Raw genomic sequence first — 14,649 nt, 5'->3', positions numbered from 1 at the left:
GGGGTGGATGTCTTAAATTAAATGAACAGGAAAAAAGTTAGTATGACTCAGTACATAGGCAGACCTGTTAAATACACAGAAAAAACGAAAAAACAGAAAAACTGATGCTCATAGCAAAACTCTTATTCTCTGGCTTTATTCTCTGTCTCCCATTGCCTAATCAGGTCAGGGTGGAGCTGCCCCAGGTCAGTTTAACAGTGAGTGCAGTTTTCTCTAGAATGGTTGTTGACAGTGACTGCTTCCTATATTTGCAAGCGTGTGCCAGGCAAGCTCCTTATACAACGGATCAAAATACTAGCCCAGTTGGTACCTCTATGGAAGGAAAACATGAAAATCTTGAACTTCCTTATACATTAAGGTAGAACTTTGCACTTCCTAACACAAAAGGAAACCATGTGCACTCACATATGTTCACAACGGGGGCACAGTGTTAGCACTGTGCACACAGATGCAAGTTCAGATGCAATGTGAAGTGCATCCACGTGCAGCCATGAGGCACTACTGGAAGCTTTCATAGCACAAAGCCAAGGTTCGAAATCACTGGACTTTGAGAAAGAAATACTGCAAAAAGCCAAGGCATCCGGTGATGTACACTTTCACTGCACTCAAAACTCGTGGTGGATGGTAGCTTCAGGGACATTAAGGAAGAGGACCACGAGAGTATAGGAACACAACATAATTGCTTGAAACGGTTATGTCCAGCTGGTAGTGATTGGGGGGGGGGGGGGGGGCTTGGCTTATGCATACTTTGTAATGGACATGCCAGATATGATATGATGGTCTCTGTACTTAGAGTAAGGCATGGTTACACATATTTTTAAAGAACCAGGTGAGCAGAGCAATATGATGATTCAGGAAGGTGTGCTATCATAACGTGCCCTTTGATGCAGGTTGTGTAGGATAGGGAGGTAAAAGTCACAGAACAAGAGGGAACATAAAATGACCACCAAATGTAGTAGTCCCCATACATAAGGAGCATGCCCACGCGCACACACACACCGACATGCATGACCTGTTGGTGTATACATCTTGCCATAGGCTACTCAGAAAGGCAATGCATGGAAAATTTCATCACCTCAGAGAATGAATTATGACTGCAGGCCATCTGCATACAAGGCATATTCATTCTGGCCAAAAGGTAATATAGACAAGGTTTATCTGAACCAATTGTGAAGAGGAATGGTGCAGGACATCAGTGAGGTAAGCAAACATAACAGAACTCTGCAAAAGGTGTCTTGAAGTGTAGCTGACATGATACTGCATGCCAAGAATAAAACATCAAGCATCACCAACGACACCTCTACCATAGGAGGTGAACCACCAGCACAGAAGCAGCTCTAAAAGGTGGAAGAGTTCCTGGTGTTCCTATCTGCGGAAAGTGGTGGCTCAGATATGGAATCTGGACTAGCAATGACCAAAAAATGTCAGTAAAGGGTTTACCAAGTTAGTAACAATTTGCACACATCCATATATTATAGTGCTCTGCACTTGATTCAGGACTTATTCAGCAAGTTGTTTCTACATATTTCTCTTCCGGTTTGAATTGTAATTCTGAGCATCATATGTGTGAGAGATAGAACAGAAAATTATTTAACTACAGGAGAACAGTACATATTTAACATTCCTCTTCTTCCTTAAAGTATTTTTTTTTGCAAGCCCCTTATCTCATCTCCAAACCTCAGGCAAAAGTTAATACTCTGAGGAACAACCACCACAGGTTTGCCATGTATGAGCATGCATTTTTGCTAATTTAATCTCACTATTCATGGACTCACAATAACAAGTCTCAGAATATGAAATGGTTATCCAGTCTTCTACCAACCTCTAGTCTACAACTGATAAACATTGTACAGCAAGGTATTATGCCAGGCATAATATGCCCATAGGCTATTCAAAGATTGTGTAATTTACTGGTATGGATGGGATTGGGGTGGGGGTGTTCAGAGGGTCATAGGAGGTTAGTAGGCTATTGACTTGGAGGTCATTTCAAGCCTAGCCATTTCATCCCAATATAATACCATAGATACTCTAGTCAGTACCCAGTATTGTATTTAGCAATGACTTCCCATGTGTAAGATGGTTGTGAACACATTCCCCAGTAAGAGTTTACAGTGCCCCAACTATTCATCCAGGTTCCTTTTGAACAGTATCATAGAGGTACTCTGTTTCACATGAATTGGCAGCCTATTCCAAAGATGCGTCAGTCACTGGGTGACAAATCTGTCCCTCCAGCATGTCCTATTCAAGTTGCAGGCTATATTTAGGTCCCTGGAATGGATAGCTTTAGTCCCATTTGATTTTCGGATGTGCAGCAAATTCATTCGATTTGGGTTGGAGCTTGCTCTAAAAGGCAGGCATAAGTTTCCCCTATGAAGTCTGCACAATACTGAGTATAGTGACATGGACTTTAGTTGGTCTGTGTAAGATACATGCTGGAGTCCTTTGATCTTCTTAGTTATAAATCTCTGAGGGTGCTGTAGGTGCTTTGTACTGCATATGCCAAAAGGGGCTTTATACGCAATTATGGGCCTGATTATTGATGAGTATAGAGGGGTTATAACCTCCTTTGACCACCATGTGTCTACTGCAATAAAAAAGGCTTTCTACTTAGCGCAATTGATTTTCAAAGTTAAGGTCGCAGTTTACTTTTCATCCCAGATCTCTTATCACTTCTTAGGTACATAGGTTAATGTTGTTAATTTGATAGTGTGAAGGGACATTGTTTTTACAGAAGGGAATGATGATTCATTTCTTTGCATCCATTTTGAGACTGTGACTATGACACCAGTTGTTGTTTTGCATAAGACCCTCCTGAAGTATACTGCCATCATCTGGGGATTCAATAATTGCACAAGTATGCAATCATCTCAATCTTAGTCAGCCACAGCCCCTTAGTTTTGGCCTGAACCTTTGAGAAGTAATACCAAACAGTAGGGGGCCTAGCACTGACACATGTGGCACCCCACTGATGACAGGTCTGCTGGTTGATGTGGGGTCACCCACTTTTATAGTATGTGACTGGCTTGTAAGCCAGTTGACAATCCATCTTACAAGAAAGGAGTTTACATTCAGTTTGCTAAGTTTATCAATAATGCCTGAGTGCAGGATTGTGTCAAAGGTCTTTGCCAAGTCGAGGTAACCTGTGTGCACAGATTTCCCCTTGTCAATGGCCCTAGTCAAATTTTTGAAGAAATCCACCAGAATTAACAGGCAGGATCTGCCCTTGATGAAGCTGAATTGGGTTGGATCCAGGGTTTGGAGGTCGCCTATGTCTTTATTTATGAGGTCCATGATGATACGTTCCATGGCCTTACAGATAAGGCTGGTCAGACTTATGGGCCTATAATTCCCTGGGTCTGTTGCTAAGCCACCTTTGTAGAGGGGAATAACTGTTGCTGTTCTCCATTCTGCAGAAACAAAACCAGTGGTTAGGCTGTGACTGAATAGGGTACTTAATGGTGATGCTGGTTCATGTTTTAGTTTGTTTAGAAGACAGCCTAGGATGCCGTCTGGTCCCATAGAGGCTGTGTTTTTTGCCTTAGACAAGGCTTTAATGACCTCTTCTTCAAACATGTAGGGTGGGGGGAAGTTGAGGGCAAGGTTGTGATAAATTTGGAGGGGATAAAGGAGTGAAATTTTCACCAAATCTGTCCACTCTCCATTATTTAGCTATGTTTTTTTTTTTTTTCAGTGTTGCCACAGGAATCTTTTCTTTATGCTTTCACATATTCTACTAAAGGAGAGGCCACCATAAATTGACAGCACATGCCTGATGTCAGCATGTCACCTTTGGCTGACAAAGATGGCAACATGCACTTAGAACAGTCTGATGAGGCAGTGGCACTGTTAACATCAGTCACATTACAGAGCTCACAAGTAACTCTTATACATAAGGGGACTGTGGAACAACACAGGAAGCCTCCAGTCTCAAAAGTGTTTCCTGGTCAGCCTGTAATGTTGAACCTTGCACAGGCTGCAAAGGAGTCCACAGCCCAAGTAGCAATGACATACATGTTGTGGCATTTTGATATCACTGGCTATAGAAGTGAGTGAAATGCAGCTTTTATTCAGTTTAGAAGTTACTTTATCCAAGACTGAAAAGCATAAATTGAAAATGTATATATTTTATCATCAAAAAATGTCCATGTACAGATATTTCCACCAATAAAGTAAAATTTCCAGGTACAAGGTCATCTTCTGGTCTAGCTAAGCTAAATTTGTTGCAGACTTCAGCTGAACCTGTTTTCATCCTGTTTCCCTATTGTTTCCCATTGTAAGCTGTTGGACACATTTCCTATAAGTGAATCCCTCTTCAGTCATGTGAACCCACTTCTGACTGAGGCAGTATATTCCCCATGGGAATTCCTGCCCAGGACAAAGATGCTCCAGCTTGAATCACTAACATATCTTGTACACAGGACACTTGAGACTCTTGCACACCTGTCATGGCTAAGAAATACCCTCTTACATACAATGACAAATTACAGAACTGGTTCATAAAGATCCAATAACCAAAGTAGAGGAAATTCTCCTCCATCTAATGCATAGTATTACTTGAATGATCTTAAAGAAACAGCATAATATTTGCATCGGAGTGGTAGTAACAATGATCTAAAGCCAAAATGATTAAGAAATGTAATCTTTTTTTTACATAAAAAATTCTACAGTGTGCATCTCACAGAGGAAATAAAAGGTGGTCTGTGTCATAGCTATGACTCTAAGGCTATCCTTGACTTGGGTATAATACTTGACACTAATTTGTGGATATGCTAGTCAGTAACAAAACTACAAATAGCTTCCACCTACATCATTGTGCACATGGTGAGTGGTCTTCATGATAATGTGCAACACATGTGTGATGATATCGGCTAGTGCTAGCAGAGGCAGCTGGAGTTCTGTAAAGAATGATGTGCCCTTTGAATATCAAACAGATCTATGCAAGTTGTTTGTTTTACAAATGTCTGATGAGAAAACAAAACAAGAACGGCAGAGCTGAGTAAATGTTGAAGTTATATTAAGTGCTTTTCGTTTCTGTGCAACGCAAACTTCTTCAGATAAAAATAAACAAGATACATAGTGTCTTATTTCAAGTTAAAACCTGATGTCATGTGATTAACTAAGCCAATCAACAATTACTGTTAAAAACAGAAACACCCTCTCTTATGAACAAGAACTTCCTCTCTTAAAAAGCCTAATACTACTAAAACCTGATAAAAAAAGGTTCTAATTAATAAGTGTTTAAGTGACAGTGAACATTAAAAATACCAGTACATTTCTACAGCTCTCATAACACCTCCCATTACCAAATATCTGGCATTGTGTAACCTCTATTATGACATATACAGAGGCACAAAAATGAATGCCATCTAATGACACCACGATGCAAAGAAATACAAATTATCATACATAATATACATAAATATAAGGGAACCAGTATACCCTCTCATCTTTGTAAGCTTTTTAATTTCAAGATACAACTTATAGAGTAGGTATCATTTATGTCTGGGAAATTATAAGCATTTATATTAATTTGCCAGAACAATTCTAGCTCCTGTAATTGTAGAGGCAGAGGTCCACCCCTGATGTCAATGGGTACTTGATCTATGACCTTATATTTAAATTTATGTTCCTTGTTGGGCAAAATATGTTTCGCTAAAGCATTTTCAATTTTTCCTTTAGTGATAGCATATTGACGTTAGTAAACCCGGTCACGGAGTCTATGCTCTGTTTTGCAGATGTAAAATGCAGGTCAACATTGGCACCTAGCTAGATGTACAATATACTTGGAATTGCAACTGAATCTTTGTTTCAACTTGTACTGAATATTATTGATGTGGACAGAGTTACCAACATCAATGAATTTGCAAAAATTACACGACTCACACTTAAGCATGCCTGTAATTTTAGGGACACTTCTATGATGCTGTTCTAACATGTTTTTCAAAATTTTGCCCCTTCTAAATATCACTTTGGGAGTATCACCCAACTTGCTAAACAACATGGGGTTAGTTCTAAACAGTTCCCAGTTCTTCTGTATGATCTGAACTATTAATTGACTGTCCGCATTGAATGTAGTGATGAAGCTCAGGTACAAATAAACTTCAACCCTTACACTATGATCCAAGGAGCTGTCTACAGCCACTTGATTCACCTCATCATAAGTTAGAAGTTGAACTATATCCCTTGCTTCACACCAAGAATAGGGCTATACACCTTATTGGACCTATTGATTTTGACGTCTTCAATCAAAGAGTCAATTAATTCCTCAGGATACTCATGGCTTAGGAACATATTTTTTAATAAACAACATTCATCTGAGAAATCATTGTCCTGGCTAACTATCCATGCTGCCCTCACCAACTGGCCTTTGACAACCGATCGTTTCTGATAGTGAGGGTGGCAGCTAGCGTTAGAAATTTACTGGTATTGTTAATGTTCACTGTCACTTAAACACTTATTAATTACAACCTTTTTGTATCAGGTTTTAATAGTATTAGGCTTTTTAAGAGAGGGAGTTCTTGTTCTTAAGAGAGGGTGTTTCTGTTTTTAACAGTAATTGTTGATTGTCTTAGTTAATCACATGACATCAGGTTTTAACTTGAAATAAGACACTATGTATCTTGTTTATGTTTATCTGAAGAAGTTTGCGTTGCACAGCAAATGAAAAGCACTTAATAAAACTTCAACATTTACTCAGCTCTGCCCTTCCTGTTTGGTTTTCTCATCAGTCTTTTGTGTGGCCTTTAGTGTTTCCATTTGTTTTACAAATGTATTAGAACATTATGACATTTGAATATCAAACTGATTTGCACAAATGCTTATGTTGCAAATGTATTAGAACTGTATGGCATTTAAAAATCAAAATATGTTTGTACAGTTGCTAGTGTTAAAAAATTTGTCAACAGTGGGTCCTGCTTGGCAGAGAAGGAAAATACATGTGAGGCTGTATGCATATGGCAAAGGACATGGAAGAGCAGAGGTTAACCAGCTAGCATAATTTAAGAAAAATAAAGGAAATGTAAATTAGCTGTTAAACCATTAAAATGTCATTCCACAGTAATGAATACGACTGGAGAAGGTAGCCATTTTTTAAAAGCCTCTGTAAAAAAAGAGGGGAAGTACTGTAATTGTTTTATGGCTCCAGGGCACTACCATAAACATTTATAAGTATATTGTAGCCATTCCTCTCTCATCTTCAAAGGGTGATACTGTCAGACAGCAGAGTCAGGTGACCAGATGAGGTCATTCTGCCAGCCAACTTGAAAATTATGTTTTAGATATTACAGTGGGAAATCTCTCAGTATTGAGTATTCTGTCTTGGGTCTGACAACAAGAAGGACCATTCAGCACATCATCTGCCTTGCTCTATTAAGTAATTAGGGAATAGCAATTCTCCTAGATTTAGTCAGGAAAATATAATAAAGCTTAATTTAGATATTGTTTTTATTTAATTGTCTGAGTCTGTGCAACAATTTTGTTTTCAATACGCGATTTGAACTCTGATTTACTTTAAATATGTATTCAGTATTTTCATGTTCTTTATTTATTATTAGATATATTTAAAACTTTTATTGTGGCTGGTCCTTTTAGAAAGTATTTAACCTCTGATAGTGCCTATATTTATTTGGTGACACTGTAAAGGCCACTCCAGAAAGCCTAGCTGCCTTGGTCAACTACTACAATTTGTATTAGTGTTAATATTACACAGTATAATTGGACACCCTTTGTTAAGTTCTTAGGGTAGCTGACTGTGGAGTGTCTGGTAGCAGTGATAACTACCTTATACTTTGGGCTGAAGGAGGCACAGCAGGTAAATCTGTGCCAGCCTTTCCCAGGGTGTGTGTGTGTGTGTGTGTGTGTGTGTGTGTGTGTGTGTGTGTGTGTGTGAAAAATCAATTCTCACAGTGCGTGTGTGTCAGGTATGTGCACAGCAGGGATACGAAGCATTGGGTTCACAGACAGGGTGCTGGAGGACCTGGCTTGGACACTCTGGCCAAGGACCTAACCCTACAGCTGTACCAGTGGGGAGTTTTATTGAGGACCTGGAGAGAGACAGAGAGATCCAGACCTCAGACTGAGTGTGTTCTCTGTATGGTCTTAAGGGAAATTGGGCAAGATGCAGAGAGGTCTGCATCTGAAAATACTGAATGTATCCATTTGTATTCCAATTGAATTTTCCTCTCCAGTGTCAGTGGTGAGGATTCAGGCTACTTGATTCCTGGCTCAGCAAGGAGTTGTCACAACATTCATGGCCTGCAAGATGAAGTGCAGTTACTCCCCAGTGCCTTGGTGAAGAGAGACAAGGAGCAGAAAGTAGTTCACTGGCCATCTGTGATAATACTGCCTCTGTTAGTGTATCTGTGAAGCAGATGACAACCACCGTTCACTATGCATTTGCAGACCAGAGTGTCCATGGACATGTCTGGGTCCAGATGTGAGGAGTCTAGTCACACGCCAAGCATATCCAAATGACAAAGAACATTCATTAGACACTATCACTGCAGGATCTGATCATACAAGCTGCCACTCCAGGATGTGACCAGTAGTCCATTAGTGGACAAAGATCCTCTTCCACTGAGAAACATGAATGGGCATACCTTTCAACTGTCCATAATTTCACAGACTGTCCATATTTTTCCCTCAAGTTTGTTCCATTTCTTATAAAAATTGCAGTTTTCTTGCAAAACACTGTAGATTGAAATAAGTTAATAATGACAGACATTCAAGTTTCAGACATCACATCCTTTTGTTAACGGATGCTAATGCAAAACGTTATTTTAGCAACTTTCTTAAGATAATATGGGCAACATTTGAAACCTGTCTCTATTTTTGGGCCTTTATCCCCTCATTATTTTTGGCTCTGTACAGATATCTTGAACTAAGCGGCTGACAAGTATGTCAACAGGCCACACACACTTGCTCATTTAATTGTATATTATCACTATGCACCAAGGACAGATTACCAGATACATTTGGACAATAATCTAGTCTGGGGTCATTATAAATTTGCTGGCTCCCAACATATCACACCCTGTCTGGGTGGATACCATGCTCTTGTAGTTTCACATCATACCTGCCACAGACTGCATCCAGGCCAAAGACTGCAGCCACCATATTACACATTGATAATGACTGACACATGGCATCTCCATTATTGCACTGGAGGACAGAATCCCTTACATAACACAACCTGCTACCAGAGTGTGCATTTACCAAATCCACTTCCCATAAGCCTGGCCTATATGATGGCATTGTCAGCAAGTATTACGCACACTACTTGTGAAAATGATGATGCTTCTGCCCTGCCCACTTCCTTTGATGATGATTGTGCCCTGCTCACTTCCTAACATGTGTATATAAGGTAAAGTCGGATGCATAGCATGGCCATTCCATGCATTGTCTTACATAGCCAGAGTGCAATAACACAGGAATCATTGTATTTTGTCATGTTTGCATTTGGCCCACATTCTGGACCAAACAACCACCTCTTTGCTAATGCTGTAATGTATTGCAGTCACCTCTGCCTCACAGGAGTATGGATGCTGACATATCATCGTCAATGTCTGTTCTGCTACTCAGACTTTGTGCTTACTGCTATAATGAGCCTTACTGGATCTTTCTTTTCTACTGTAGCAGTTTACTCAGTGCTATGTAATGCAACTTGACACACACAATAAATATCTGGCTGCAGGTGAATACTTCAGTGCAACACTTGATGGTGCAGGACATCAAAATCATCTTTTCAATTCAGCAAAAATATGTGCAATACTATGTGCCATCTCTGCTATGGTCTGCAGGTCATGGATGGTTGGTTGGCAGTGGAGTCATGGTTTTAGCACATATCTGGCTTCACCTGCAATGCTCAATGGTGACACCATTATATGTGGCCTCCTACCTGTATATACTGGCCTCTCAGTCTACTTGCTTGTGCATCTGGCAGGTTGATGACACTGAGGGAAGTCTACCCAGATGAATTGCTGATATAGGTCAGATGTGTACCATACGTGAGTCATGAAAGCTGAACTGGTGGCACACAGAATTATTATACAGGATACCTAGAGCATGACATGCCACCTGGCAATTGAGGAAAGCCATTTTTGTTGATGTATCTCACACCATGTATGCCAGATATGGTTTAGGTGGCAATATATATGCAACCAATGGCTCTCAGGACCTCAGGAAAATAGGCTATGTTGTAAAATACCCGCTTATTTATTAAGTTAGTTATTACATTTGTTTACCAGGATAGTCCGACTGGCCAGAAAGCTACCACTTTTCAGTGGAGACCCATCAAGAAAATCTCCAGAAAAATTCCAAAATTAGATAAAGAACACAGTAAACAGAGTTATACAAGTAATCAATAGATATACAAAATTTAAACAGAGTATCATTAATTATTAACAACATCATGTAATGAGCTATGAAACTTTTTCTGGGAAAGAAAATCAGAAAAGGAAAAAAGTACAGAAGGAACATAGTAAACAGAGTTATACAAGTAATCAAAAGAGTTATACAAAGAATCAACAAATATACAACATGTAAATAGAATATCATTAATTAATACCAGTGGTGGTTCTCTCACCTTAACTCATTGGGAACAATATATGCTTCTCCACGTGCTGCTGTGTGATGTCAAGGAACTGGTATTGGATATGCAAGACAGACATTACACTACTCCTAGCTTGTCTCCTGTAGGTTGCTGAAAGATCCTGTAGCTCGTATGGTTCAAGTTACAAACAACATAGTATCCAGTGGGATAATTGCCCATGTGAATGAAACAATTCAACAAGCACACGCATGTTCCTCCTATCCACACTAAAGAGGTCTACAATTTGCTGGAGAGTGTGCTTAGTCATATGTTGTTAAGCAATGACATTGCCTCATGCACTGACACAGAGGCATGAGGTTTTGAGCACTGGCTCAGAAGATGGCCAAAAAGTTGTTTAATTGGTATAATGGTTGCTACTGCAAACATATACTGCAAACATTCTACAATCTCCTATATACCTGAAATTCTTCGAATTCAGAAGAGGAGAACACTATGACACTATGCCTATATTATACATATCAGAATCACCCCATCATGTTTGATGCTATCATTTACATAACCGCTATATCACATGTACTTCAAGAATCCTATACATATACCAATATACAGTCATATGCACATACTACCATGCTATTTTTGCTCTGTCACAGTCATGCTGTTTGGGTCTGAATTGCCTTCCCCATGTGCACTGTAGCTTTTTGCACTAGTCTGTGTGGTGCTACATACTATATATGAATGCTAGCTAATGTTTAGCCCTCTGAAGCATCAAAAAAAATAATATGCAAAGTGGAAAAGTTAAGAAGATTTCGATCAAGCCGGTTCTTCTACCATGGAAACAAACAGCCATTGCCTAGCCTTGACTTGCTATAATATTAGCAGATCAGTATCATTTTTTTCATGAAAGGTATTTATTTACTGTGAAATTTGTTTGCAATGGGCTCTATAATATAGGGTCTATATTAGTTTGCCAAAATTCATTTTCAGTGAACTCCAATTCATCAACCCATATTCAGTGAAATTCATTTCTGTGATTAAGTAAATATTCCAAGGGCAAAGTAGTAGTTGGCCAACTACACAACCTTGCCCTTTTCTCCACTGTAGTGCATTCTTGGAGTTGGGTATATATAGTTGGGGTTGTGTGGGTGGGTTTGATTTAGTTAGATGTGGTTCGTTGTGCTGCAGGGTAAGTATTTTATTGCCCTTGGAATATTCAGCGAATCACAGAAGTGAATTTCACTGAATATGTGTCGATGAATTGCAGTTCACTGAAAATTAATTTTGGTGAACTAATATAGACCCATAATACAACACTTCACTGGAAAACATCCCACTATGGAATAAACAAAAATTCTAAAGTTGACATAGCATATTGCTAACTTTGAATCCTCCTCCAACCCCACATCCTTAATTATACCAAGATCCGAGGCTGTGAGACTGTGGAAGTAAGGATAAAGTTCCTTATCCCCAGGGATCTATGAATTTGCTGATTTCAGTGACAATGCTTTGCATAAAACTATAGGCAGTTATGAGTAGTCTCATTTCAGGTTTACTCACTAGGATCATATTCAGATATCGTATCCAAAATAATACACTGGCTGATACTCATGATTTATATAAATCTGTGGTTCTGGTGTGAAACAGTAAATTGACAGTTCTTCTCTTCCACTATTTGTTTACATCTTCCTGCACCATATTTCGCTTGTGTATTTTCTTATTAGTGGATATCTGAGGAATGGAGCAATGCCTAGATGTTTGTATATCGTGCAGACATAACCAATGAGTGGAAGAAAAAAAAAGGTGTTTAATATTATTTGCAGGGAAAAAATATTCTTAAGAATATCTCCATATCAACTGGACAGATTCTAAGTTAAATTACCAGTCTCTGTGGTATTCTGTTCCAATAAGGTTGATGTATTACACAAACAAATGTCTGTAGTCAGACCTTTGCATGTGGTCCTGTGACAAGCTGATAAATACTTTTGCTGCCTAATAACTTACTTAAAATACCAGGATATAGCAATGCTTCGACAGGACAAGTATTTGGGTACTTTTAAAGATCAATCCATTTTAATAGGTGTGAACATAAGAGCAGTAGTTGTTTTACCATAATAATAGATGAGCACCTGAGAGTAAAATGAGAACAGATGCATTTATGAATTGCTTATTTTTTGGTAAATCTTCAAGTAGAAGCCTAAGCCTGACCATTTTTGCATGCTTTTCATCTACAGGAGCTCTGATGTCAGACAGTAAGGAGAACCAGCCTGTGGCCCTGGGGGCATCCCGGGTGGAACTCCGCATCTCCTGTAAGAACCTCCTGGACAGGGACACCTTAGCTAAATCAAACCCTTGTGTCATCCTAAAGATATATTGTGAGGGCCAGTGGAATGAGGTAAGTAATATCGTAAAAAAATAATGGCAATCATTGTGCAGATTTTAAAAGAATAAAACAATGGCATTTCACATTTCAGAAAATGAAGATTAGCAAGATTTAATTATGAAATAAAGCATTATGTTAAGCTTAACACTGTGGAACACAGTTTATAGGCATGGAGGGAAAATAAACCATTTATAAATGGTCTGTAGTGGAAGTTTCATTTGGCTGGTAAAAGAAAAGTAACAGAAAAAATACACTGCTAAATAGTAGTGGCGTTTACATTTTTTTTCACTAAAACTTCTTCCTTTTGTTTTGACTTTTGCATTCGCAACCAGTCCATCCGGCTGTCCTTGGAACATTGTCGCTGTGCTGTATGTAACCGTGTCATTTATCAGTTACTAAACCAGTATTTCTCCATCTGTAGATTTAGTTAAATGCTTCGGATGTCTTTGACATCCAGAACTCTACAACGACTAGACAAGGATGATAACTTTTTAATTAAAGACAAATGTCTTAATAAGCTTGCTGTTGATATAAGCAACAAGACAACTTCTAAGTTATTCACTGAAGTACTGACCTTCCATTTAAAATGTATTTATTATTTTGTTTTATGTATTTGTGCATGTGCCCTTTTCAATAGTTTCCTTTTTATTTATCCATATTATGTTTTTATTTATTTTCATTCTTTCAATGATACAGCTAAGGCTTACTGTACACAGTAAGGGGCTATCAGCCATTTTTCTCTTTTCTACTGATTTGTTTAAAAAAAAAAAAAAAAAAAACAGAATAGCAACCAATACTTCCAAGGCTACATACTATAGGGGAAAACATAAATCTCTTACCTCTCACACAAATACATCAGGGAAAAACTCAAACAGCTGAAACAACATCTTACAGATTTGATTTGTGGTGGCTGTAACTAAGCAACCAACAATAACACATTTACACAAAATTATAGGGAGTTCCTCCTTAATGCAACACAAAACCCAGAGGGAATAATTCACCAACAGTAGGATAACAATGCTTTATAGGCACTCCAGCTGTATCTCTGGCTAAATATTGGCCTACATTCTAATTTTGAGAAATTTCAACACACGTAAGGAACAAGTTAGTATACTTAATATTAACTAGGGGTCAAAAGTAAAGTTACAAGCTGTCCCTCTTTATACAGGACAGTTTTCATTTTGGCATTTGATTCTGTAAAAAAAAAAAAAAAAAAAAAAAGCCATGAAAATGGCAAATGTCCTGAGATTTTAGGAAAACATGTATTTTATATGCTTCCTCTAATTGTTGCATAGAACAATTTTATATCTAAAGCATCTTATTATGACATGAAACAACACAATCTTCAATGTTTTCCTCTTTACCAGTCAGATAAGTGTAATTATCAGATTTCAATGTGCCATCACATTTCTTTTCTTGCAAATGGTTTAAGTTATTATTAAGATCTTGCATTTTTTCCTTAACGTCTACTGTCCACCTGGGTCCCAAGGTCTCTTATCACACATTCGGTGTTAAGTAGATTGCTGCCTATGTGGTAGCTCATGGATACAGAGTTTTTACCAAAGAGGATGACACTGCACTTTTTGGCATGGAGCTTGAGGCTCTTACAGCAGCTGTGCTGAACTCTACCTTTAGCACCTTAGACTCAGATGGGTTGATACTCACAGAAGTCTCTCCTTTAATAGTCACATTGTTACAGTAGTCAGGAAGTCCTTCTACATTG

The 14,649-nt window shown here is 38.6% G+C and overlaps 1 protein-coding gene across 2 annotated transcripts in view; it reads left to right on the top strand.

Moving 5' to 3' along the window:
* CPNE6 (copine 6) overlaps positions 1 to 14,649 on the top strand; it is an 886,978-nt gene that overhangs the window by 240,841 nt on the left and 631,488 nt on the right. For both annotated transcript variants that reach the window (XM_044058469.1, XM_044058468.1), the window contains exon 2: positions 12,778 to 12,938. In XM_044058469.1, the coding sequence (XP_043914404.1) occupies positions 12,786 to 12,938 (153 nt within the window). In that variant the 5' untranslated portion in view covers positions 12,778 to 12,785. The remainder of the gene's footprint in view (positions 1 to 12,777; positions 12,939 to 14,649) is intronic.

This window comes from Protopterus annectens, chromosome 16.part0 (assembly GCF_019279795.1).
Source record: "Protopterus annectens isolate FY-2018-M chromosome 16.part0, PAN1.0, whole genome shotgun sequence".
Lineage (NCBI taxonomy): Eukaryota > Metazoa > Chordata > Ceratodontiformes > Protopteridae > Protopterus > Protopterus annectens.
The sequence above is the reverse complement of the archived record's forward strand: the minus strand, read 5'-3'. Positions and strand labels throughout refer to the sequence as shown.